The sequence below is a fragment of the Emys orbicularis genome, chromosome 1, assembly GCF_028017835.1.
Source record: "Emys orbicularis isolate rEmyOrb1 chromosome 1, rEmyOrb1.hap1, whole genome shotgun sequence".
Lineage (NCBI taxonomy): Eukaryota > Metazoa > Chordata > Testudines > Emydidae > Emys > Emys orbicularis.
Window position 1 is genome coordinate 18516759 of NC_088683.1, and position 27622 is coordinate 18544380.

At 47.4% G+C, this 27622-nt stretch overlaps 1 protein-coding gene across 1 annotated transcript in view; it reads right to left on the bottom strand.

Annotated features, from left to right (window-relative positions):
- The window catches only part of FRMD4A (FERM domain containing 4A), a 290131-nt gene that overhangs the window by 91639 nt on the left and 170870 nt on the right, over window positions 1–27622 (bottom strand). Inside the window, exons 4-7 of the mRNA XM_065413790.1 lie at window positions 25755–25847; window positions 13447–13531; window positions 5052–5108; window positions 754–776 (exon numbers count right to left, since the gene is read on the bottom strand). Of these exons, the coding sequence (XP_065269862.1) occupies window positions 754–776; window positions 5052–5108; window positions 13447–13531; window positions 25755–25847 (258 nt within the window). The remainder of the gene's footprint in view (window positions 1–753; window positions 777–5051; window positions 5109–13446; window positions 13532–25754; window positions 25848–27622) is intronic.

A 27622-nucleotide genomic window follows, 5' to 3' on the forward strand; every position in this document is an offset into this window, starting at 1 on the left:
AGGGCCGCATCCCTGCCCATCCATTTGCTGGCTTTCCTTCTGAGATCAGCTGCAAGGATGATTGATGGTGGTTCTCCAGCTGCAGTCAGTTTGAGAGCAGTACAGTGTAATCTATGGCGGGGTTTGTTTTTGTAACATGGACCTAGGTCTGCTAAGTATCAGACTGAGAGCATCCATGGATTTTACACAGGGCACGGAACAGCCATCAGATGATAATGACTTTTGGTCACTACTGACCTGGACCTGATCTGTGCTGGTAACTCAGATGCTGTATATTTCATTAACAATCCCGTGAGCCATCTAACCCCAGCCACCGGTGAATTTTTTAGCACTTCTGAAAATCAGGCTCAAACTCGGAGGTCCCCCCATTCAGAGGCCACCTAATGCCAGTTAATGAGAGAATTTTAACATCAAGTCCTGCTGGACATGTGATATTACAACAATGATTGTGGGGGAGTCATTTCCTCAGCAATTTCCTTCTGCAGGCTACGCTGTTTCCTGAACTTCACAAACACATCAAGAAATTCACAAACAGTGTAGTCACAAACAATACTGTTTTCAATATGTGGGCTGGGCCAGGGCTGCATTTTGGACCTAAGTTATTACAGGAAACATGATGTCTAGGCTAACAACAGTGTGAAGAGTTCCCCATTGCAATATAGTTATATACTGTCACATCAGTCCTCCAGCAGATGTAATCAATTTCACAGTCAGAACAAATAATGGCATTGAGAGAACTTCCAACAAACTTACCTTGCAAAATCTCCTTTCGCCTCCTGTAAAAAGATGGAAAAAAACCCAACATTTGTCACTAAAATAGCAACATTTAATTCAGAAAAGGTACATTTCTAGATTTGTCACTTACAAATATCAGTCAACAATAGTTTCCTTACTTAACAAATTCCAATGGTATTGTCAGTATCAAGCCTTTAAACTAAGTCGGACTTGCTGTACCACTTTGGGCTGCAATCTGGACAGATCTTACAAATCAAATCGGGTTAGGCACAGCAAGTAGTCAGGCCGACGACTCTCTATGCTGCTAGTGGATACCTATGGTAAGTGCTGCAGGAAGCAGTGCTGGCGAATTACTAAGTGTGTTCTTAGTATTAAACCAGTACTCCTGTATGGTTAGGGGGCAGTGCATTGCTAGAAGATCTCCAAAGTACAAGTGACTTGTGGTCACTGAAAACCCCCTGACACCTTCTGCAAGTATTAGCCCCACTGCTTGGATCAGTTTCCAGTCTGAGTAATTACATTCTGCATATCTAAATTTCCCATTCTGCTTTTTGTTGGATACAGTGTTTTTCTTAAACTTCTGTCCTTCCTACCTAAGAAAGTACTTACGGAAACACTGACTATATATTTTAGATGTTTCGTCCATGAAAGCATTGTGATCTATCTATCAACATCAGAGTCCAATCCTACACTGGTGTGTGGCGCTCCACTCCAGTGATGGCATCAGTACAAGAATTTGGTCTCGGCTGGAGTCTTGTAGCCATATTTTGATATCTGAAGCATCCCCAAAATTGGTTGTGTCACATTCCCAAAATACACAGTGGTTGCCATTAGAAAGTCAACATTTACCAAGAGTTACACACTTTGCTTTAACATGGTAAAATGTATAGTGTAGACAGAGCATTGTAATAATTTAGTTTGCAACTGGTCAGTAGTGGAGCCTCCACAATGGGCATGTCTTCACTGCAGACCTAACCTGGACTCTTACTTGGGTGTTGCCCGTAATTCCCCTCCCATCCACGCACAAATCCTCTCACCCAAGTTTAGCGGTGCTTTAAACCCGGGCTAGCCTGGCTGGGCGTGGAGGCTAGAGCTCAGCTGCTGCTTTCATTTGGGTATCCCTCTTACTTTGCAGTGAGGACACAAGCTGAACCACTTGAGTGCTGACAGTCCTCCAATGCCTTCTCACACATCCCCTTGTGTGTGCAGGACACACAAATTCTCTCAAAATTCACTAAGAATGAATCATAGAGTTGCTCAGGCTACTGCAGTACAAAGGAGCATGAGATATGCCCCCAGAAGTCCTGGCGACACACAAGGGTGAGTGCAGAATCAGTGAGGACACAGTCACTTGGGTTTGATTTTGCAGTCTGGCTAACCTGAGCTGACTCTGCAGTGCAGGCACTGAATCAAAACCAATAGCTGAACGATCCCCCTTGTTCTCTGCTGGAGTGCATCACACACACAGGTTGTAATAATTGTAACTTGGTCACATATAAAAGTATGGTTTGTGTTGCTTAATTTCATTAAGTCACACTTCAAACTACTCCCGCAATGTGCGTAATATCCTGTGTTTGTTTGTGATGGTAAATACTTCAGATCACAGCAGCCAGGGGCTACAGTGGCATACTGGCCGGGGCTTACATCTATAGCTGCTAATTGCTCAAGTTTTTCATTAGGATGCAGGGACAAACAATAGATTCCTATCCCTAGCACTAACTCTCACAATGAGCCTGCTGTCCGAGATGTGTATTCACCCAGCAGGCCAATACGCAATTGCTGTAATGTGCTTTTAATTGTTTCCCTCTCTCTCTAATTTTTGCTGTATTACTCTAAAATTGATCTTAATGAAGAATGAGACTCCCCAGCACTAATTGCTTCCCTAACATGAAAAGTGCTATAGAAGTGCAATGGTTACTATTGATTAACATATGCTGATGAGATGGCTTGGCTGTTCCACATGGATCTTTTAGGATCAGAGTCTCATGGCTGACTGGAAAGAGACTAAAAACTGCACTAAGAAGAGGAGAAAAAGAAGAAACCGGCTGGCCATTATCTCTGATCTTCTCCCATGACAATTACCGCCCATAAAGAATGACGTGCCCTCAAACCCGCCCCCCCCCCCCGCCTTTATGAATCATTCCTGTCAGGTCACTTGTACTGAACTGCAAACATTACTAAACACTTTTGACAATTGCAAAAACAACGAGGAGTCCTTGTGGCACCTTAGAGACGATGCATCTGATGAAGTGGGTTTTAGCCCACGAAAGCTTATGCCCAAATAAATTTGTTAGTCTCTAAGGTGCCACAAGGACTCCTCATTGTTTTTGCTGATACAGATTAACATGGCTACCACTCTGAAACCTGTCAACTTGATAACTGATGCATCGTCCCCTCCTTCTTCATGAATAAAGAGGTGGTCTCAGTAAAATCATGGGCCCAACTTCAATCTTGGTGTAAGCAGGTGTAACTTCACTGAAGCCAGTGGAGTTGCACTCAACAGGTCTGGATTTGGCCCACTTCAGTTTACCCTGATCTCTAGGTTTTAGGTTACAGTCCAGCGTCTTGCACCCTGTCAGTCATCTGAATCTGGGCAGAGTGAGTGCAAAATGCTGGCCATTTACATCTGTGTGGGGGAATGGAGGATTCTGATTTGGTAACATTCTGCATGGGTGTAAATGGTACAGGGCAGATAGGGACTCAGTCCTGTTTGAGACAACTTTGTTGCTCACCTGCTGAAGGATTAGGGCTTGTCTTAATTGCAGAGTTAACCTGAGTTAAAATAGAGTGCTAAGAACCATGGGGTGTGCCACACATGAGCAAGTATACCACCAGTGTGGACGCAGCAACTTGAGTGTTCTTTCGCAGCTTGGCTGCTTTCATTAGAACGCTGCTAACTAGAGAGGAGTAATTTGAGCGTAGCTAACTCGAGCTAATTGCAGTGAAGACATACCTGTAGACATATTAAATCTTCATCCCCAATTGAACTGGAAGCCTTGGAGAATTTTGTGTTTCCTGCTGGGCAGTATAAAGCTGCCTCTCAACTGCTTCTCTTATTGTGTGGACAAGGGAATCCCGCCATGCCATATAACTTCCCATCCCCTCTCTAGCTTGTTGAAATGCCCAGGAATAGGTGATCCATTTTGAACTGGAGATTGACTTGAGCTACAAAGTTCAGATCTGGTTCCAGATCCAAATTTTCCAGGGTTTTGGTTTGGGCCAGTCTTTTAATTTGGATAAAATAAGACCTGACAAATCTTTTCTGAAGCCAAATCCTAAGGTGGAAATTTAAGGCTTGATTTTCACGGGCGCTGATGCTTGCAGCTCCTACTGACTTCAAGTGGAGTTGTGGGTTCTCAACATATCTGAAAATCAGGCACAACTGTGGGCCTGATTCTCCTCCCACACCAGTGTCCATCAGGAGCAACTCCACTAAGTTAGTGCAGTTACACCAGCGTAGAATTGGTGACAGAGCAGAACCTTGCCTTGCTTTTCAAAACTGTATTTAATATTTTCACCTTAGGTTTCCTTTAGATACTGGGCTGGATCTGACACAGGGTGGTCAGCGAATCAGGAAACTTATGTCTCATATGAAAGGAAAGAATCATGGTCTAACGGTTGAGCACAGCCCTGTCTGGGGCGTCAGGAGATCTGGCTTGTATTCTGGGTTCTTACCTGCTGATGTGATAAGGGTTAATTCATGATGAATGTGTGTAAAGCCCTTTGAGATCCTCAGATGAACGGTGCTATAGACGTGCAAAGTATCACTAGATATGGATGCAAATTAGGTTCACCATACACTTCAGCACAGGGGAATGATGGGGCGCAAAGAACCCCCTTACATTCCTGCGTGGGCAGCATGCATAGCTGGAACCTCCAAGGAGGAGGACAGCATATGCTGCTGGGCGGCTATTCCCCTCCTCACACAGGTGCACAAGGAGTGGATAGGCAGGGGTGGGAGTGAGTAGAGCCATGGCTCCAGCCCTAGCATGCCAGCCAGCACACTGGAGCTGAAGCAGATGGGGAAGTAATCTGTGCCGGGTAGCTCACTTCCACATCCACTTCCAGCTGGTTCCCGTCCTGCTCCTGGGGCAACGCGGCAAATCAATGCCCCTCGCTCGGCTGGGACAGCAGGGTTACAATCCAGCACTAAAGGGTTCCAGCTTTTCCCCCCTAGCTTGGCAAAATACACCCTATCTTCTCTGTTCCTGTACGCTTGGTGTAACTCCCTAGGAGGGTCTGTGATTTCTGAACCCCCAACAACAGATTTAAGCATCGCAGATACAGAAGGAACAAGAGACAGCTGCTGCCCCTACCTGCAAGATGTACGCGGCCAATTCAAACACCACCTCGCTGTCAACCTCAATGAGTTCCTAGGAAGAAAAGAGAAGGGGGAAAAAAAAAAAGGAGAGTTCACTAAATTTCAGCTCCCCCAAGACGAACCTGCTCGTAATGACACAGTGAAACGTGCCTTCTCCTCTGGCTCGACTTCAAAGGGTTCCCATTACTCCTGGAGACCAAATGGACCTGCTCACAGCGATGTGGAGAAAGCAAAATACACAGAACTCTGTCCTGGTAAATGAAGCGCGACATCAGAACTCAACCGGGGTGGAATGGAGGAGTTGCAGGGGATGGGGCGTGGGAGGAGGAGAATTCATTCTTTCCCATGTGCTTTTAGGAGAAGGTAATATGTAATATTTTTCTATTCCCAAAATACCACCCAGGCTTCATGGGAACGTGGCTTTTCCCCCTTCCCCTCAGCAGGGAAAACTGAAGGGCTGTATCCTCTGGAGCAGTGTGCTGTGTTTGCAATAAAACCCAGAGCCCCATGAAAATGACCGGACCTCAGGTTTCACAGCCAGTGCTATGCTGAGCCCATGTTAAAGCTGGATTCCAATCCGAGCTCCTGGAGGAGGGTTTTAGACCCAGTGGGTTGGTTACAACCATTTGTCTCACATAACAGCCTGGACTGATTTAAAGTTTTGCACTGAAATCGTATTCCTGACATTGCATGGTAGTCAAATGTGATCTGTTCTAAGCACTTCCTTACAATGCTCATCACTGTAGGAGCCAGGCATCAAGAAAAGCAGCTAAGGGAAACAGTGATTTTGGTTTCAGACACAAGTTCAACTCCCCCTCCCCACAATATACATATCTGGACTCCCCAAGCAACAGGTCTCAGGAAACAGAAGAAGGAGTTAACACGTTGCAAGAAATATTCAAAATGAAGTGGGCAATTAACACTCTCTGAAATCATAGGCCAAAGGAGAGAGTTAGTAGGTTACAGGTTGTAATGAGGCATAAAACCAGTGTCTCTAAGAATCTGTTCCACCTTCTATTTAGCTGTGGCACTCTGATTACCTTTCCCAGACCTGAAGAAGAGCTCCATAAAACTTGAAAGCCTGTCTCTCTCACCAACAGAAGTTGTCCAATAAAAGATATCGCCTCACCCACCTTGTCTCCCTCAGATCTTGGGGAAGTCGTATAAACTGTGCTTCTTTCTACCACCACATGATATAGGCCCTGATCTAGCAATTGCATCTGCATGGGCAGCGCCCTGCCCTCATGCACAACTCCGCTGCGCTCAGTAGGGCTCTGCTGGGGCACCTTGGTTGGAGCCTTACTTTGTCCAAATCACCTTATGGTGGATTCCAACTCTGGAGGTTCCTGTAGGGCTCTCGGAATTTAAGTTCATGTTTGAATTGCTTTACTCTATCTGGAAAGAAAGGTGGATCCGGTACCTGAGATCTAAATTTAGATGATACACTTCATGCAGGTAATGGACCCACCTCATTTCACAAGCTGTAAAACAAAGGTCCCCAATCTGTGGGGTGCACCCCCCCTACAGGGGCGCTGAGGAATGTTCAGGGGGGCGCGGCTGGGGCTTGGGCCAGCCCCCATGGGGGTCGGGGAAGGAGCTCCACCCAAGCTGGCCCTGTGCTCAGGGCTCCATTCCTGGCCCCACGCCCGGCATCCTGGCTGCTGGCCCCGCGTCTGGGGCTCCGCCCCTGGCCCCACTCCAGGGTTCCTGGATGCCGGCCCCGCACCCGGGGCTCCATGCCCGCCCCCAGCTGTGGCCCCAGCCTCGGCCCCCTTACTCCTATCCGCACTCCCTCAGCCCCCCCCCCCCCCGGACCCAGGGCCGCAGCTCCAGGATAGGGGGACGTAGAGAGAGGTAAGGGGGGGCACAAGGTAAAAAGTTTGGGGACCACTGCCGTAAGAGCTGTGCTGGCTCTGCCCCCGGCAAACAGAGGATAAGACCCAGGTACTCTTGTGTAAGCATTGTGGTTTAGCAGTGCCAGCTTTCTAGAAAAGCAGCTGACCTCGCCTCCTCTCTAATGATCCACTGGGGGTTGGTTGCATTGAGGTGGGAGCAGTGAAGAGGTTTCTCTTGCTTCTCCCAGATTCAGCTGCTGCGTCAGTGTTTGATGTACTCGGGGTGATTTCGCGAAGGACGAGTATGCGCCAAGGGAACGCGGTAGGGGAGCTAGTTACATCAGCACAAAGGCAGGGCCCAATTATGACATTTTAGGGTTACCATACTTTAATTTTTAAAAAGGAGGACACTCCATGGGGCCCCAGCCCCGCCCCAACTCTGCCCCCTCCCCTGAACGCTCCGCCCCCTGCTCCTCCCCCTCCCCTGCTTCCTGCGAATCAAATGTTCGCGGGAAGCCTGAAACAGGGAGGCAGCAGGTAAGCTGGGGCGGGGTGCGGCGCGGCTCAGTCCGGCCCCCCTGGCCGAGCGGCTCCCTTCGGCGGCCGGCCGGCCCAGGCCAAGAGGCTCTGGCCCCGGCGTCTCCCGCCCGGCTGGGGCCCCGGCCCCCGGCCGAGCACCGCGCCAGCCCCCGGCCAAGTGCCCGCGCCCCCAGCCCAGCACTGTGCCGGCCCTGCGCTCCGCGCCCCCGGCCCCGGCCGAGCATCGCGCCGACCCTGGTCCCGGCCCCAGTCCCGGCCCCCAGCCCAGCACCACGCTGACCCCGGCCCCCGGCCCAGCACCGCGCCGGCCCCGCGCCCCCGGCCCCGGCCGAGCACCGCGCCGACCCCGGTCCTGGCCCCGGCCCCCGGCCAAGTGCCCCCGGCCGAGCGCCCGCGCCCCCTGGCCCAGCACCGCGCCGGCCCCGCGCCCCCGGCCCCAGCCCCTGCCGAGCACCGCGCCGGCCCCCGGCTCCGCACCGCCGGGCCCTACCTCCCTATTTTCCCGGACATGTCCGGTTTTTTTGGGATTTCACCCCGGACGGGGATTTGAGGCCCAAAAAGCCGGACATGTCCGGGAAAATCCGGACGTATGGTAACCCTATGACATTTGGGCTCAGCCCATGGTAAGGGGTGGTGTGGAGCTGCAGAATCCTAAGAGTGTGTCTGCACCGCATCTGACAGCATGTCTCCTGGCCCGGGCAGACAGGCACCTGCTAGTCTGCCCCAGTGAGCGGGTGACTATCTAGGCCGGGAGGCACGTTCCCAGCTGCAGCGCAGACATACCCCAAGAGAAGCAGAGGGAGACACACAGCATCAGGAGCCAAAAGGCCTCCTAGAGGCTGTACATTCTCTCCTACACCCCTTCCAGGGTGCAGCTTACGCTGCAGCCAGCCAGCTCTGCTGGCCAGCGTCGGAGGGGGCAGAGCACCCATGTCTCCCCCTCCCTTTGGGGCACTGCGCGGCCCCAGGGAAAGCAGGAATGGCACTGTCCTGGCACTCCACTGTGCAAAGATTCTGATTCTGCCTGACCCAGCCGTAAGGACCATGCAGATGAGGGACGGCACCTCCTGCTTGCTCCCTCTCTGCATAGCCACGGCCGGGGCCAGGCATGACCTGGCCCCAAATGAACATGTTGCCTCACTCCAGTTTTCCAGGAGCCATCCGTGGTGATGGCTAGGTGAGCAGTAGAAGCCCTGCTGTGTAAGAAAGGACCTCAGGCCACTGGGAATGATTATTGCCTATTATTATGGGCTATTGGTATAGGACAGACACGCCCAGACACACATACTGTACCAAATCCCCAGAGAGCTCACCTTCTAAGCAGGCACTTACTATCTAAACCCGCTACGTTGGCTCTATAGAAAGCCCTCAGCCCCGTTCCTCAGTACCTAGAAGGCCCCTGGGAATTCCATGCATGGACAGAGTGGCAGAGTGGCCCTCCTTAGCGCAGTTCAATGGCTGTTTGGTGGCCTCTGCCCGGTTCCCATCCACCATCGCACTGCAGTGTGGCCAAGCACTGTCTACACCTGGAGACTGAACTCCCTTCCGGCGGATCCCTCCACAGCATCGCCCCGGCCTGGGAAGAGCCACTCGCTTTTCCCCAGCATCTTTCAAATGCACTAAAATTCAACACATGCTTTAAAACAAACCAAGACCCGAGCGAGGCAGGAAGTCAGACTGGGAAGGCCCCGGGAGGGAGTCTCACAGTCAGAGAGGGCTATTTTTGTATTTGGATGACAGTAGATTTGAATGTGCAAAGTAATGGTTTCAGGAGAGGTCAGATGGAAATAGATCGACCCAGATTTCTAGGCTCCTCCGCCCCACTCCGCTTTCTGTTATTAAGCATCCTCCAAAATGAGAACAGCAGCATAAGCTTTTCCTGGCAATATTCCCAAAGGACGGTCCCTAGGCACCAAAGTGCATTGCGTACAGAGCCTGTGGCGGCTGGAGCAGCCAGTGGGCTGAGTAAGCATTTTGAACAGCGGCCTCTGTGGAGAGCAGAGCTCTGCAAAGTTACTGCTGGGCTAGGTTCATGGGGCCCTGCCCCTCCGCCATCCCCGCCACAGCATCACAGATGCAGATAATGGTCTGTTGGCCCAGGGCCCAATCCTGCTCCCACTGATGTCAGTGAGACCTTTGCCAGTGGCAGCAGGATGGGGCCATTAGTTAGCAACCCTGCCAGACACTGTATTCTTTGTGTGCGAAGGTCCCTGTGGGGTGGGAGTGGCAGAAACCCGGACCTTCCCACCAGGAACCCTCATCCTCGTTCCTGCCTGGGATCTAGGAAATCCTGAAGACACATGTTAGCATGTGGCAGGTTGTTTCGGTTTTGTAATTAAAAAAATAACATAGCAGGAAGCTTTTGAGACAGTGTTAGATGGATTCAAATCACAACCAAGGGCTGTCCAAAACCCCCTGGGCCTTGTCTCTAACGGGCTTTGAGAGCGTTAGTTGTTGGGGTGTTTCAAAAGCAGTCAGGATTTGGAGTCAGGAGCCAGGATTTCCCACACCTAAGTGAAAGCAATGATACAAACGAAGGGCATTTTGGTTGGCATTCTCCATCCGCCCCCTGGATTCCATCTGCCTTTGGGGAATGACAGCTGGGCTGTGCTTTGTGACACCAGAACATCCAACTTAGATGGAAGGTTGCATTACTTGTATTGCGGTCCCACCTAGAGGCCCCAGCCAAGCTCGGGATCGCATCGTGCCAGGTGCTGCAAGCAGCTCTGGCCGGAAAGAGCTTACACCCTAACTGACAAGGCAGACAAAGGGTGGGAGGAAGGACAGTTACTCTCCCCATTTCACAGGGGAAAGGACTGAGGCACAGACATGGTCACACCGGAAGCTGTGGCAGAGGCAGGATTCGAACCCAGATCTCCAGAATCCCAGGTTGGTGCCTTCACCACAAAACAACCCTCTCTCAACCATATTACTTAACCTTTGCACAGTTGAGCACGTAAATGTACAGGTATGTCTAGAGTCAGGGAGTTGGCAGCTAAGCACCTGCTCTGCACACACGAAGTCTGAGCGACCAATTGTGAGCCTATTGAAGTCAAAGGGACTACTGCTAGTGAGGATTAGGACATGGCACTGTGGGGTATGCTGTTGTGAACTGGAGCCAAAAACCTGTGTAATGTTTCTTACTGAACAAGTCCCTTTCCTGCTTGGAGCACTGGGACAAGCATAATACCCTTGTTCTCAGATCCTAATCCCTCTCAACTTTCTCCAGCTGCTGTTCCCTCTCTGGCAGATGGGAGGTGAGTCACTAGGGATGGTTTCAGCCAGCGAAGAGGTGGGGTGGACAGGGAATAGTTCCAGACAAGGGCCCAGCCTCCCAGCGATTCCCAGACTAGAGACACCCACCAGGGCCCCCCTCACAGCCTCTTAGAGCAACCAGCGTCCAAGCAGGGCTCTCCAGGTTCAGCTCGAGATGCCAGGGGGGTGAAGGATGTGTGATGGAGCTCCAGGAGCTGTGTGGAGGAACAAGGTCTTTGCACAGATGGCCCTGATCCCCCAAGAGCTGCGTAGATCCCTGGGAATCTGCAGGTCCAGCCCCCTGCCACTCCAAGCACATATTACACCAGGACTCTCAGGGTAATCAGATGACTCACAGCTGCTCCCTTTTCTCTTTTACAAGACAATTTTCTTGGCCACATAGGAGAAAGCAACTCACTGCCTCTGGGCAGCGCTTAACTCATCTCAACACATTTGAGTTCTGAGCGAGGAAGCCGCTTATCTATCTCACACTCAATTCTGCGCAAGGGCTAGTTTTATTTTCAGTAACTAGTGACAACAGACTGGTGTTTTTTCAATAGTCCTTAAGGCCAGATTATTTTTGGCACAAAAACATTTCACCGCGTACTGGTTTCACTCCTCTCCTCCCTCCCCCCAAATGCGCAGGGGAAGCCGTTCCCGATCCTAACATTGACTTCAGTTACAAGGGCACCCTCTTCTGGTGGATTCCTCTCACTACCATTGCTGGGGTAACCTGCAACATCCACTCATTTCTATTCTTTATGCAAAAGCAGAACTTTTTTTTTTAAACACTCGCTGGGTTATACTTTCAGTTTCAAGCTCACATCTGCCTCTGGCACAATTTGATTCAATTTATTTTCAGGTGGTTTTTTTTTCTTGACCTCTAACAGATTCTGAGGAAGGGACTCTCAAGTAGGCTAGGCCATAAAAATGTAGGTCTGGTGAGAAAAAGAAAGGCAGGGGGCATGGAGGGGATGGAAGACTGAAGTGGGAGGTTGGGGATTGAGGTGGAAATTAAATGTCACAGTGGAAATATTTTACAATTTTTCTTTTTCAGTCCAAGATGTTTTTGTTTGGATGTGAACACTCCCACATTGTCTGGGAAACTGAAACAGCAACATCTTCAAAGCACTTTACAAACAGAATTATTTAGCAACACAGCACTCTTGTGAGAGGCACTCGGACAGCACTATCCAGATTAGAGGTAGGTATGTCTGATCAAGTATTACCCCTATTTTACGGCTGCCGAGGAGAAGGCAGAGGGGCAAGGTGACTTGTCCATGGCTACAGAGATAGGCATTGTCAGAGTGGTGATTACAACTCAAGAGGAATTCTTGGTATCCAATCATCGGTTCAAGCCCTCATCTGTCTCCTACGGCCTGTGCTCAGGGAATCTGGGTGGATCTAGTCTGCCGCACACTTCCTATGTGACCTGGGCAAGTTACTCAATCTCTCTGTGCCTCAGTTCCCCACTTGTAAATTGAAGATGATAACAATCTACCCCTGAGATAATTAATATCTATAAAGCACCTTGACAACCTCACACGAAAGCTGCTGTACAAATGGGGCGGTCACTATTTGTTCCAACGCTAGGGACCTTGGAGTGCTAAAAGCATCAGTCTCCAAAGCTTGAACTAAAGATCCAGGCTCTCCAAGCCATGAGCTGTAACACACTCATCTCTGTGGATGGGGCACAAAGGGGGATGTGTAGCACGTACTGACTGGTGGGTGCCACAAGTGTGAAGTACACAGAGCCTGATGGTGTGCGCTATGTTCAGTATTGAGGGTGTCCTCTACATGGGGCAGGCTAGTCAGCCGTCCCTGCCTCAGGAACCCACAGAGAACTCCAAAGGCTAGACATTGCAGGAGGGGAGATGGGGGGCCAGGACAGGAGTGTGCAGGCCAGGTAGATCTATATGCACCATCACACAACTGGCCGTACAGCACTCACAACAGAAATGTGAGCTCTGTTCATGATGTACCTGCACAGCTGTGTACATGATATACCTGCACCACTCAATTTGTGCTAGGGTTACTCTTTTAAGAGGCTCTTTTGTTCCCTAGGGACACGGTGCTTGATTCACCTTTCACACTGGCGTAACTCCATTCAAGGAAGTTACTTATTATTTTCCACCCTGTAAGGGAGAGGACAATCAAGCCTTCAGTTTACGACAGATACTGTAGCAACCTGAATGGAACATGGAGCGAGGAGCACAGGTTGCAAGAGGGAAGAGTTTGGAGGAGGCACCAAGAACAGAAGTCAGTCTGTGTGCAAAGGGCTGGAATGCTAGCGGCAATTGCAGCGCCTCTGTAATAGTTCCCTGAATAAAGTGCCAGTTTAGTTTTACAAGCATGGAGTCCTCTCTTGTTATTACCCAGCATTCAGTACACAAAACAGATAAAACAAATGGCAGATCATAGATGAAAGATCACATATGAGGGTGCTCTGGGAAGGGCTGGGATACGGTATAAGCATGGTGAGACAATCCACAGAAGGCAGAGTAAATAGACCAGGAGACTGTTGGAAGGCTAGTAATGCAAGGTCACCCCCATCCAGCCTCTCTTATTCACATGAACTCTCTTATTTCTTTAGAAGTGCTGTGGGCATTTATTTCATTACAACCGGAATCACCAGTAGTAGAAGCGGATTATCTATAGCAGCATCCCTGCTTATGGGCAAATGGAAAACCCCATGTCCAGATGAGTACCCCAGTTTTTCTGAATCCCCCAGTCCCTTCCTTAATTCAAAGGAGTCCTTACCTTGTAAATACAGGACTTTGCATTCAAGAAAAACAACTCGATGGTGGCATTATCCTTTAAATAAGATATGCTCTCAATGTAGAACCTGAAAAGGAAAGGGACAGAGAGATGAGCCACACAGAAAACTTACCATTAGACTTTGATTACATAAAAAATGTGATCAATAAAAACATGAGGACCAAGGAAGTTCCTTTGTTTATAATGAGGATTCTGTGGTTTGGTGAGAGATTTGTGTGTCCTTTAAGACCTGATCATTCAGCAGAACTGTATGTATAAATCCTGACCGTGCTGAAAGGAAAAGGATTGCCAAGTGCATTATTTTATTTCTGTGTTGGATTTATATCTATCTATATTTATACCTATCTAAACTTTCTCTGCAGTCTTGGTTGGTTCATCTTTTTTACTCCCTGCCCTAAGACACTGGGAAGCATTGCTGGGCGCTGTTAAGAAATGGCTGTATTCTAACCCAGAAGCGGTTGCAGTTTAGTAATGGGTGAAATGATTCCTGAATATACAGAGAAAACTTGTTTAGCCAAATCCTTACTGCTAACCCCCCCCCCAAAACACACACAAACAGATTTTATTTGTAGAAACCTGCAAATCCACAGGTATTCGCTTTATATCCATGGACCATGTTTGCAGATCGCAGATTGGATACGGATACAAATTTTGTATCCGCGCAGGGCTCTATTTACTTGCCATAAATGGAATTCTTCTCTCTATTGTTTTGGGGCCTGAATTCTTACTACTGAAGTCCACAGAAGCTTTTCCATTGGTTTCAATGGGCACAGGATCTGGCCCTTAATAAACTGTGTGAAATAAATGCAAGATGCAATTAAAACCCAAAGCTATTTTTGTATAACTATACTTGTACCATATGTGCTTCTAACATTACTATAGGGAGAGAAAAAAAATATATACTCTGGATTCAAATAGTGATTAAAGCACATTCTGTATGTATTCTGTATTTTCACTGACAGGGAAAAAAATCAAATCATACTTCTGTCCACTCTGATTCATGCTGATTTTTAAGTTGCAGTACAATGGCAGAAACAGCGCCCATCTAAACTACACTACAAACTGCACCAGAGGCAATTACAAGTGGGAAAGTGCCAGGGAAGTACTGTCTGTATAATCAGGATCTAGCAGAAAAAGAAAGACCCTTTAAAAATGCAGGTTAAAATTCCATGCTGGTTTAAGTTGGTCCAACTTCAGTGAAGTCTTAAACCCCGACCCTCCCAGCTGATCTATGCCTACGAGGAGCCCCACTGAAGTCCAGGGGGGCTACACACAAGGATCTGCCCATGGTAAATAGTTAGCAGGATTGGGGCCTTAATTTGTAAGCTCTTTGCATGTGCTTATACAGTGCCACTCTAATCCAGAGTGGGGCTCTGACCTTGACTAGGGTGATGGGCACCACTGCAATATGCACATTCGGAAACAGTAATCCACAATCCCGAGTCTCCTCCGAAGACCCTTCAAAACTGCTTCTCTCTTGCCATATTATACAAACTGTTTTACACATTCAGCTATGTCCTGAAAAGGAACTGTGCAAAACAGGCACCTTCTCATTATGTCTGCTCTCTGCATGCATCTGAAGTCCCAGCTGCTGAAATCACTGACAAAATGATGGCTGTTGCTGGCGCCGGACAGCCAATACCGCAATGGAATGGAGACCTAAATTCTACCCCACACATCACGGCTAAATGCTGACTGCATGATCTTTCTTACTGGTGCTGAGGTAAGATGAGGGAAGGACTTGATTTTCAGATCCCAAGTGGAGTTTGTAGCACTGCCAGAGATCCTTGTTAACGTGTTAGCTCAAAAAACAAGAACCTCCTGCTCAACGCTAGGGGTCAGTGTTGCATTTCTTGAAGCTGCAACGATGCTTTCTCGGTGGGCACATACAACCCCCTTTGCTGTGTAAAAGGGAGTCCCTGCCTAACTGAGAGCTCGCACAGGATACTTTAGATGCACAAAGAAAACCCAGTTCTCAAGTGACCTGCCTGGTGTAATGTATTCTGGGAAGGCGCCGGAGCAGACGTACCCCTCGATAATACAATACATGTGCACAGGGAAACTGCTGTTTTTATTGAAAAGAAAATAGGTCCGTGCAGAGAACTCATGTGCTCAGAATACCAGAACTGCAGCTCATTCCCTTGAATTCACAGCCAGCACTGGAACAAGTAGGAGGGTGGGGGAAGGCACTTTTATTTTTTTGTGCACACTGGTTATGAACCCTTCTTCCACCATCCATATTTCCAAATACACGGAAGGAGAATACACTTCGCAATGACCAAATCGCTCTGATGAAGCAGGGAGGAAGACTGGCCCTGTGGTTAAAGCACTGAACTAAAACTCAGGTGATCTGGTTCAATTCCTGACTCTGCCACAGGCTCTCTGTCTGACCCTGAGCAACTCTCTTTCTCTCTGTGCTGTCGGTCCCAGTCTGTAGAACAGGGATTATATTACTTCTTTCCCCCACCCCTTGTCTATTTAGATTGTAATCTCGTCTGGGCAGGGACTTTTACTATATCTTCACATATTCATCCATTTTAAATCAGAAGGGACCATGCAGATCATCTAGTCGGACTTCCTGCATCACACAGGCCAAGAATATCACCCAGTATGACCCCAGTATCAAGCCCATAACTTCTAGCTGACCTTGAACATAGCTTTTAGAAACGCATCTCTTTTTGGACAGTGCCTAGCACAATCCGGCCCCCGTCTCAGTTGGGGATCTACATGCTACTGTAATACAATCAATAAATAATACTACATTAGACAGCTAATTCCAGTGTTTCCACTAGCCAGTAAGTGTTTCAAGGACAGTGTAGTTCCCCACTCTTAGAGCAGGTGGCATGAAATCTCCAAAGGGCTTCTGGGGAGGGGTTTGACTTCACAATCTACATGAAAAAGATCACATTAATTACAATCCTGTTTCTCCCTGTCCCCGTTCCCTTGTCACATACTGCACCAAATACATTTTCTAAGCATTAATTAAATGGACCAGTGAATATTGCACTGTGTAATGAACACAAAGAGCTTGTCTTGACTGCTACCTTTCAATGGCAGGAAGATTATAGTGAGTGATGTAATAGATATTGGAGGATTTCTGAATCCACCACATCTGAACTGTTTAAAATTTCAACAGCACTAAAATCTATTAGTTGGGAGTGCACGTCTGGCTCGGATCAGACCATGCTCATGTTAAATATTAGCAACTCGCTCTTAAACAGCAAAGCCTCAGACCCGCCACGCAGTGATCAATGGCAATTCGTATCTCAACCAGCCAAAACACATTTCTGCTATAGTGTTTATTACAAGCAACTGTAGAAATCCCAGATCTTCGGCTGATGGAAATTGGCATAGCTGCATGGACTTCCCTGGAGTTATGCAGAGTTATAAGAGCTGAGGATGGGAAGATGGGACTGGGAGGGAGAGAAGACAGTCAAAAGCACGAATGGCAATTAGGCACCTAACTCCCATTGACTTTCAAGAGGAATTAGGTGCCTAACTGCCATTTGTGCCTTAAATCTGCCCCCTGTTCCATTATCTCATCATTAAAGTGCCTGATTTTGCAAGGGGTTGAGTGCCTCCTGAGACAGCCCCACGTCCCCAGACTCCACTGCCTCTGATTATTTAGCTGATCCTTTTTTCAACCTTATATAAAAACCCAATCCTGGGTGTGTGAGTTTCGTACGGCTCATGGTGCTTGCTTGACAGCCCCGGTGGCTAGAGCTCTATGTCCATGAAGCAAGTACTGCGCAGGCAGCAAGCTTCCCATCCAAGGAGCCTCAGCACCTGCAGGGAAAATCTCTAGGATTGAGAGGGCAATTCTGCCCTCGTGGCCCACCTAATTCGGGGCCTCTTTGCCAAAATAGATACTTGACATCACAGAATCCATGTTGGGTTTGACGAACAATCAGCAAAAGGTTCTATCAGCTCAAACTAGTAGCTGTCTAGTCACCTACTGTTCATCTGAATGCATTATTCCTAGTGTTTGAGATCGGTGTCTCTAACACGATCTGTATTTCTTTACTAGCAGTTTAGGTAGAATTGCTGGACAGTAATAATGCGTTGCCATGGTATGTGTCCAGGATCTAAATTCAAATATGCAGGAACTTAACTGGGCATGAGCACACACATTATTTAATATGTGTGTGACTCAATTTGCCCAAAGGTAGCGTGTGTTTAATAATAACACTTCCCTACTTCTCCTGATTGTTGTGAAGCTTAACTCATGCTTATGCACAGAGGTGGTCAAAAAAGGTTTATGGAATGAAACTTGGCTTTTTGGACAAAAGTGGGACGGATTTTTCCTTTTTTAGTCAACGTTTTTCATTTGCAAGAAAATTTGAAAAGAATTTTTTTGGAAAACGATTGAATAGTTTTCAAACACTTTCAAAAGTACTCTGTCCGCTTCGGTGGGGGAAAATAACCCACTTACTTTTTTACTTCTTTCCTCCCTTTTTATATTCTTTAATTGGGGGAGGCGGGGGGGAAGAGAAATACAGTTGGAGAAAGAGTGCATTCCATTCCCCACTGAAGCAAACAAACAAAAAATTAAGAAAACTGAAAAAAAAAAATCTTGTGAAAAGTTCCAAACAAAAGAACATATTTTTTAGTTTCTTTCTAACCTATATACTTCCCTTCTTTCCATCAGCTCTATTGTGCAGTACATTCTGCTCCTAGGATGGAAGGCACTGGACAAGGGCAAAACACACCCTGCTGGCCTGAAAAATCTATAAACATTTCTATTCTCAGTGGGATGCAGTGCAAAGCTCTCAAAGAAGAAGAGATGCTCAGGTTTATCAACAAAGTAATGGATAAAATTGGATACAGTGTCCACTTCCCTGAATGGGGAGAGCTACCCATTTGCAGAGCTTTGGATCTGGCCTGTAGTTTCCCTGCCATGTCATTTAAAACCTCAGTGGATAATATATAGAGAACGGGACGATTTGCTCTCTGCAAAAATAAATGATATGTATGTGCACATCAGATGGAGATGCTGTTACACCTAGCATCTTGTGGTAAATGATTATCTTAGATAGCTCGGGCTGCTGGGCTGCTTTTATGTTCAAACCCCATGTGTTAATGTTCATGGACGCACACTTTAAGCACTGACATTTAAAGCACGCCATGTTCCTTGGGAGGGAAAAATGACCCTGCTGCAGATCTGCTAAGTAATCAGACAGAAACAAATATGAAAATCCAAAGCAGTGAGAGCCCCTTCCATCTCCCCTCTCCGGCGGAACCCTCGCGTCAATTTTAACACTGAACGCCTCCCTCCTTTGAAGGCTGGGAAAGTGGGGCTCCACCCCCTCACTTGGTGCTGTTCTCATTCCATCCCAGATACCAGGGATCAAAGCTAATGATGGGCAATTTAGTACGTGGGAGATGGGGCTCGGGAAGAGGGAGCCTTGTCTGCTTTCATTTCGTCACATGGTGGCTGCAACATTTAGTTTTTCTCTGAAGGTGAATGCAATCCTACTAAGAGAGAAATTTGAGCCTAGAAAGCCGGGGCTATTATTTGACCAGAGCTAACATGTTTTTTCCCTCCCTATCCTCTTCCTGTATCACATGCTATCAAGCCACTGCACATTTTCCATACTTACACCATTTTTGGAGCACTGACAAAAATGCATCTAGCGGCTGGGGCAGACCGTGCTGGGAACTGGGAGCCTTGGGCCTCAGCTTTGTTACTGATGTGCGGGGTGGCTTGGGAAGATCTCTTAATCTCTCTGTGCCACAGTTTAACCGTCTGTAAAATGGGGAGATTAATACGACCTGACTGGCAGGGGCCTACTTCACAGGGGCAGCGTGAGATCTGATTACTTAGGGCCAGACACCCTTCGGAACTGCATGTTGAGGGGGATCTACATAGTCCTGATCCAAAAGCCACTGAAGCCAATGGAACGACCCCCATTGGCTTCAGTGAGCCATATCCACATCTTCCCCTCACCCTATGGAAGTGTGTGTGTGGGGAGGGTGGGGTGGTCAGCCACCTCAGGGGCAGCATTCGCCCCATAGCCTTCCATGGGGCCAGGGGAAGGGGTTCTTTGGGCCCAGAAACCACAATGGGAGGGGATGGTCTGGGAGGAAGGAACAGGTGGGCCAAGTACCTGTATGGGGGCATGTGCATTGTTCCTTCCAGCACCCACTGGTGAGAGGAGTGGAAAGCTAGATATAGCCTCAGGCTGCATATTTCCCAATGGAGCCTCCTCCCAGTTGGGGGACCCCCCTTAAAGGAGCAGGGCTGCTCTGATAGAGATGATGAGATGTTGTAAAAGCTACAGTTCCACGGGCAGGCAAGAAGGGAGGAATTAGGAGGTGTTTCAGGCAGGTGCTCATTCCACTACAATATTCAGGTGTGACATCAAGAAGCCTGTGCATAGGCGCTGACTCTAGTGAGTCCCCTCGCTGTGCAGGGCGTAGACCTGCCAGAATCACCTGATGAAAAATGACTAAGCAGCACAAAGTAGCGAGGTGTGTTCTGGCCAGAGGGGGTTGTCCCTGAAAGGCATCCTGGAGCCCTGACTCTGCAACTGACTCTGGTGCTGGGGAGTCCCCACAGGCACAGACACGTTGGTGGAGGGAGCGATTGGCTGAGCAGGTACTGAGGACTAGAAGGCAGGGCTAGTGCAAATGATCACCTCCCCCATCTCCTCTCCAACGGCCAATTTACAACAGAATCCAAGTGGAAAAGGAGGGTCTGAATGGGAATTTCCCATGCTGTGTCTTAAACTCCATGGCTCATTGTTTGACTTCCAAGTCAGGTAGTCTTAGTTCTTCCACCAACAGTGACTTCCCAACCACAGAGGTACCTGAGAGGGTGCCTTGTACTTCATAACACCACTGCTTTGCACCTATGGAGAACTTTTCATCTGAAGATCTCAAAGCATTTTAGAAGTTTAATCACTTAAACTTCAGAACATCCCTTTGATGTAATTCATGTATCCATTTTACAGATGGGCACACTGACCAGAGATCTTTCGGGTGAAATCCTGGTCCCACTGAAGCAATGTCAGCTTTGCCATTTATCTCAATGCGGTTACGGTTTCACCCTTTGAAGCTGATCTGGTTTAGAGCTCAGAATGTCTGGTTTCTATTCCTAGCTGTTACTGACTCATGGGATCAGTGTTTCCAGTGCCTTGCACCTTGTGTAACATGCCTTGAATGAAACACTCTCAAATAAGATCTACCCACTTGCTTATACGGGTGGTAGCACTACATACCCACTCTGTACAGATATAACTGAACACGGGGTAGGGCAGTGGAGGTGGTGACTGTGTGATTTTGACCAACTCAAAGTCTCTGTATTAATGCATTAGCTTGCGTATTAATTTAGATAAAACAATAGGTACAAATCTCATACTGACAGCTTGCCCATCTCTTGTTTTTGTATAGTGCCTCTCACTACAAGTGGGCATTCACCCACGAAAGCTTATGCTCCAATACATCTGTTAGTCTTAAAGGTGCCACAGGACTCTCTGTTGCTTTTTACATTAACTAAGAGCTTCATAAACGCCACACAATCTTGCCAACACTTGAAACTTCAAAATGTGGCTTACAGGATTGGGTTTTTACATTACTTTTTTTTGCTGAAAGATTCACTGTAAAGGAAAAAGTGAAAACTACCTATCCCTTTTTCTAAACACGGCCCACTTATACAAATGTATTCCCAGTTTAGCAAAAAGCAGAAATTACATTATGGGACTCTAGAGTGAAACTGCTTTTAAGATATGTGTTTAATGGATGGCTATGCCCAGAACACAGAAATGTGTGTTAAGTAGCAGTCTCCATTAGTTCCTTTGCTCAAGCAAAGGTCAGTCCTCACACAAGTAAATCTTCTGGACGGAAGTTTCTCAAGCCTTAAAACAGACTCAGAGGAGTGGCGCTTTCCCACAGGCCATTTATTACACCTTCCCCATGGTGACTAAAACGTGGGGCCATCCTGGGAAGGCAGTGATAAATTGCAGGGTCTTTTTGCTTTCAGCAAGATGCAAACAAAGTCTGAGTTACTGTATTTATACACTGTGGCTAGACAAGCTATGTATTCACTCGTGTGAGCGCCAAGCTTTTTCCCTTAGCACAGACAGGCCTGGTGCACACTGTACAAAGAACCCTGGTTACATGCAGCTGTGGAAAATCTGGTTTATGGCACAGCTTAGCCAGCCTTTGTGGAAGAGGCAGGTCCAATCATGGGGAACCTGGGTTGGCAGCTAGGTTGGACCTGGTCATGAATACAGGTTTAACAAAGTTTTATTGTTACTGTTATTTATATAGCATCATAGCTGTGCATGGTATTGTACAGACATAACGAGACATGGGGGTAAAGTCTATTCCCTCCCCCCCCCCCCCGCCATGCCCCACCGACCTGAGCAGAAACTGGCTACAGGTCTGGTGCTGTGGATTCCCCATAGGCACAGAGCTGATTAAGCTGGCTCCAATGCCTTACTGCCCACAGCTCCAGGTGCAGATGGGATGTTGGGGTGTATTGGGGCAGAGAGGGGGTGACCCCACAGCTCCCGGCACAGGGAGGGGGAATGCCTCCTGTACCTAGTCTGGTGGCTGGTCCCTTAGGGACCTTGCCTGCTGGTGTCAAACATTCCCTTTGTCCTGTCTATTTAGACTGTAAGCAATCTGGGGCAGGGACTGGCTCTTCCTTTGTGTATGGCCAGAGCCTAGCACAAGGGGGCCTCTTGGTTGCACTGCAATACGTACAACGGCAGGTGAAGAGTATCTGCTGAGTTTCCATTAAAATACAATGGGAAAGCACTGCTCCCTGGATTGTGAAACGGACTTATTTTGATTGCCCCATTTTAACCAATATCTCATATTAGCCCTTTGGCCCCGATCTCTGTGAATGCTGCTTCTATCCCACCTCAGTGGGCATAAGAGAGAGAGACAGAAGTTCCTTCTCCTGAGGGGAGAAGGAACTTCTGGCAATGCAATGGAATGAGGCATTGCACTATAAACCGTCCGCTCTCACCTAAACATCGGTTTCCTGCCTCCCTTTCTCCAGCCTTACAGCCTGATCCAGAAATGTATTCGGTGGCTATCATCGCTAATCCCCCTCCCCTCACCCAAAAAAGGGAAAACCTCTGAATGTTACATTCAATTCTTTCCCGTGGCAAACACCTTAGATGGACAAACGGAACCCATTACATGGGAGATGAATAAATTGCTCTGGTTAATTTAGTGCGGTTATATTCACATCTCTATATTCACAACACAGCAGGCTGCCGTCAGCACCACCCCCAATCTAATTTCTCAAAGACAAGAGAAAGCCAGCAGAAGTGAACGACACACATAACAATGATGCGTTGTGATCGCTGCGTAAGTGACTCAAGCAAGGTTGAGGACTCAGAGCCCCAGGGAACAATGTCCCATATTTATCCTCTAGCCGGCACTAGAAGCGATGGGGCATTTCGGCAACAAGAGGAAAGGTCTATCTAGCCCCATGGACATTGCATTCATTAGCAGTTCATTCTCACCCTTCTGCAGTGACAGCCACGCCCTGATGGTTTTGATTTTTTTAATATCAGCCCTTTTCTAATGGTGGAATATTGTTTTAAACACTGGATTTGGCAAAGACTGAAAAACTAAAGCAGCCTAAGGCCTTGTCAGCTCTGGATATTTACCCTGATGCCAGACATTCATGGCCAGCCATCCATGCAAGCCCTCAGTGTTGACTGGCAAAGCCACTATTAGTACTGGTGGAGCTAACCTGTGCTTGAAACCAGCATAAGCAGCACAAGTATAAACAGCATCTTATAGTGGTCTGTACTGTGTACACTAGGGGTCACCCCGGGGCAGCTACACTGAGCCACCAATGGCTGGAGTCAGGGCAAATCTCCAGTGTGGACAGAGTACAAGGTAAAGCTAAATTACAGACAGCAACACATCTAAACCTTGTGCTATGGATTTCATTGAGGCATCTTACCATACACCCAAAGCCATTTTGTTCTACAGTAGCCCTAGTTACCCAGGGGTGCAACCCTCACTTGCTATGTCTAGGGTTTCTGACCTCCCTTCCCATGCTGAGTTAACCCAGCTGGTAACAATCAACCTACATTGCAGGCTTCATCTGAAACGGACATTCCTTTGGGGGACCACAACTCTGCCATAGATACGAGCTATTGGCTTCCATGGGGCTGGAGTGTTACTGATTCCTTCGCAACTCCCCAGGTCCTTCCGCAGCAGCAGCACATGCCACAGGATGAATATTCTGATTTAGCCTAGCTACTTGTGCAGAGAATGATTAATGGCTGCAGCGCAACGAGCAGAGATACCCCTGGGATGGGTATCCTCACCAAAGGGACGTTGCACTGGAGAAAGGAATGAGTTCTACTGACTGTTTCTTCATGTCAATTAATGAAACTGAAATGAATCTCCAAAAGATAAACCATTCACACACTATCTATTCCCTGCTCACATATTCCCTGACTAGGAATTACTAACCTCCCATGACATCCAAACCATTCTTTCAGGCTGGGGATTGCAAATCACGGCAAAATTCACTTTCTAATGGTCCACTTATCTGGGTCCTCTCTAACCCAGAATCCGGTGACCTACTCATCTCCAGGGACCCCATCTCTGAATTCGTCCTCCTGCATCTCCAAGTGAGACCACAGTGCTGCTACATCTTCCTTTCCCTCTGCATAGATCACATCACCCCCTACACTCTTTGAATCCCTCACTGTGTCTTGCCTCTTAATGCCCTCACCTGTCTGATGTTGCGGTCTCTCCTAAACTTAGCTTCACGGCTTCTGACATGCTGCTCTCTGCGTGTGGTACAGTTTCTCTGTCCTCATCTGCCAACCTCCGGCTCTCAAATACCTCCCTAAAATCTACCTCTGCAACCAATTCCTCCTGCCTCTTTCTCCTTATCAATCCTCTCCATACACTCCCTATCCTGGATCTTTATCCTACATCTCGTTTTTTCTGCCTTATTTGCATTGTGAGGCACTTTGGGGCCGGGAAAGGGTTTTACCTGTTTGTAAAACACCATGTGGACTTATGATGCTCTATACATGCATATTAACACACAGCACCATAACATAATATTGCACAGTGATAGCATAGGGCAGTTCGCATCTGACCAACCAGTTCGCCCTCTCAGTGCACCTCCCATTCGAAACCTTACCGAGAAGTACTGTATAAAAACCTAAGATAGAGAGAGACACTGACTTCAGTGGGAGTCGCCTAAGTGCGTCTGAGGACAAAATTGGGCCCTTGGGAACAAATACTACCATGACTAACCCCTGTGCTGCCCCACTGATTTCCACAGGGAGGCACATCAGAGCACAAAATCCTGAAGTTCTTATTCAGCGTTTGCTGAGGCAAAATTCCCAATTTCTTCAGTGGGATTTTTGCCAAGTAAGAACTTCTGAATTTGGGCCTATAGTAATACTCTTGAAAGTTGTAGTATTGGACCATTATTACCAACTATCGCTATGTATCTTTATTAGATTTTCTACAGGAATTCATTTGTGCATTTACGGTGAGCACTTTTATAGAAACGGCCCAACTGACTGATTTAGTTCTAAACAGAGGTGGGTCTGCATATAGCTGGGGTTTATGGATCTGGGCCCATCTCTAGTTCTAAACAGCCAAAGCTGCCACATGTAAAGTAACCTACAAACATAAAAGCCATCAGAACTTCTCTTGAACCACTGGCATTCGTAGCCTTAATCGGACCTAGCACAGTTCTAACATTGAACCTGCAACTTCAGAAATCAAAGATACAGAACAAACTCTGCCTTCTCTCCTCTTTCCCTGTAATCAAAGTTTCATGAATGGTAGTGAGTGCATTGAAAAGACAACTTAAGGGTTAAGTTTCCCCACGATTCCCCACACTGCCAGGTAAATTGGTGCAAGTGCTCCTGGTGAGGACGCGCACCTCCGATTCAAGGAGTGTAGTGTGGACGTATAAAACCGATTTAATTACTGCAGTGGCTGTATGGTGGCGTAACTTAGGTTGACTTAATTTTGTAGTGTAGACTGACTTGCCCTTAACATACAAAAGATATAGGGCCTGATTTCCCCTCACACTGGATTTCCCTCTGTGTAACTCCACTGACTACAATGGTGTTACTCCTAATTGACACTGGTGTGAACAAAAGAAGAATGACACCCAGATCAAAAAGCGCCTCAGTAAACTATTACGGTTATTTTTACATGCATCTTTGTGGAGCCTTATGAAAAGCAAAACAAGAACAGAAAGGCCCACTTTGTTGACCTCTAGGAAATGTGTCATTTTAATTGTGTGTCATGGGGCCTGCTGGCAATCACACACTTACCTGACACAGAAGTACAAAACAACTGGTCCTGACTTTTTGGGGAAGTCATGTTCTAGCACTCTACGGTCCAGCTGAAGCCAGTTTAAATGTCCCCTGACAAGAGAAGAAAAGAGGTACTTAGTTACATTAGCAACAAGAGACTGCTTGCTACTCATTGTAATGAGGGCTGAGGTGTTAAAACACACACACACACACACACACACACACACACACACACACACACACACACACTGTAATGCATGCTATTTGCCTTAGGCTATATTGTACAATATTTGAGAAACCCACATGAAATGTTCAGAGAAAAGAGGTGATATCATCTTGGCAACATTTCAGTCTAAATATTTAACACATAAAGTTCAATCTGTCAGGGTGAAAGCTGGTAGCACGGAACAAGAGCACAAATGACCCAGAAGATAAGAACTTCACCTTTTATTACAGTGCCCCTGGTGTGGCGCCATAATTAAAAGTCTGTCAGGATTTCCATTAAAAATCCTTATTGCTAGGAGTTTGTACAATGCCAGTAATATTTCACTCACGGCTAAACCCAGCCATACAAAGTCTCAGACATTTTATTTGTCACCCCGTTCGCTTGGAATAGCCTCTCAATAATGCCTGCCAAGCTCTTCTTTTTCCTCCTTCAAAGAGCTCCTGAAAAACACAGCTGTTCCATGGAGCATCCTAGCTCCAACCACATGCTGCTCGCTTTTGTCTGGATGGTACCTGCCTCTATTGTTTTCTCCTCTAATTTATCCATTTGTGCCTTTATGTAACGAGCTTTCCTGGGCTGGAGTACTGTTCTTTGTCCCGTTCTACACATTGTGAAGTGCCGTGTACACGTACAGTGTTATTTATATGACAGTGCCACCCAAATGAGAGCAAGGCCTCACCGAGTTGGACACTGCACAAACACATAAGACGAAATGCTGGCCCCAATGACGTCAATGAGCCCTGATTTCAACTGTAGGAATTTTGCTATTGATTTCAGTGGGGCTAGGATTTCACTTCTGGTGAGAAAGCGTCCCTGCCCTGAAGAACTTACAGACAAGAAGAAAGAGAGATGCAGTGACTTGTCCAAGATCACACACCAAGTCATCAATAGAACTAGGAATAGAGCCCAGGTCTCCTGAATCCCAGGCGACTGCTCAGGCCACTGAACCACGGGGTCTCTCAGTACTAATTATTCTTCACAATACCAGTTGCATTTTACAGCTCGGAGCAGCAGACACAGAGGGCCAGATTTATAAAAGTGTTTAGGCACCCAAAGATACAGATCAGCACCCAGTTGGATTTACAAAGCACCTAAGGAGGTTAGGTATCAGAGGGGTAGCCGTGTTAGTCTGGATCTGCAAAAAGCAACAGAGGGTCCTGTGGCACCTTTAAGACTAAGACGAAGTGGGCATTCACCCACGAAAGCTTATGCTCCAATACATCTGTTAGTCTTAAAGGTGCCACAGGACCCTCTGTTGCTCTAAGGAGGTTAGGCACTTAACTCCTAGTGAAGTCCACTGCACTAACCTTCCTTGGTATGAAATATAGAAAATCACTGCTGTAGACTATAGCAATGAAAGAGGAGCCATGGAGGTCATTTGGGTCAATGATTTCACCTCTTCAAAGTCCAGAAATGGGTAGTTACAATCCATGAGGAACTAAAGCAATTACAGTCTTTTTGTGCCAATTTCCCTAGAGTTCTACCATTGCTCTCTCTGCCTGTCTCAACTAGGGACAGTCTCTGAATTCTGTGAGGTTCACTTTTCTGAACTTTCCCTCTCAAAATATTTTATTTTGACCTGCAAACCCAGTTCAAGTTCCCAAAGCTTTCTCTGCCTGTGATTTCAGCCTGTGTGTTCTTTCAAAGTTTGTTCAATTTT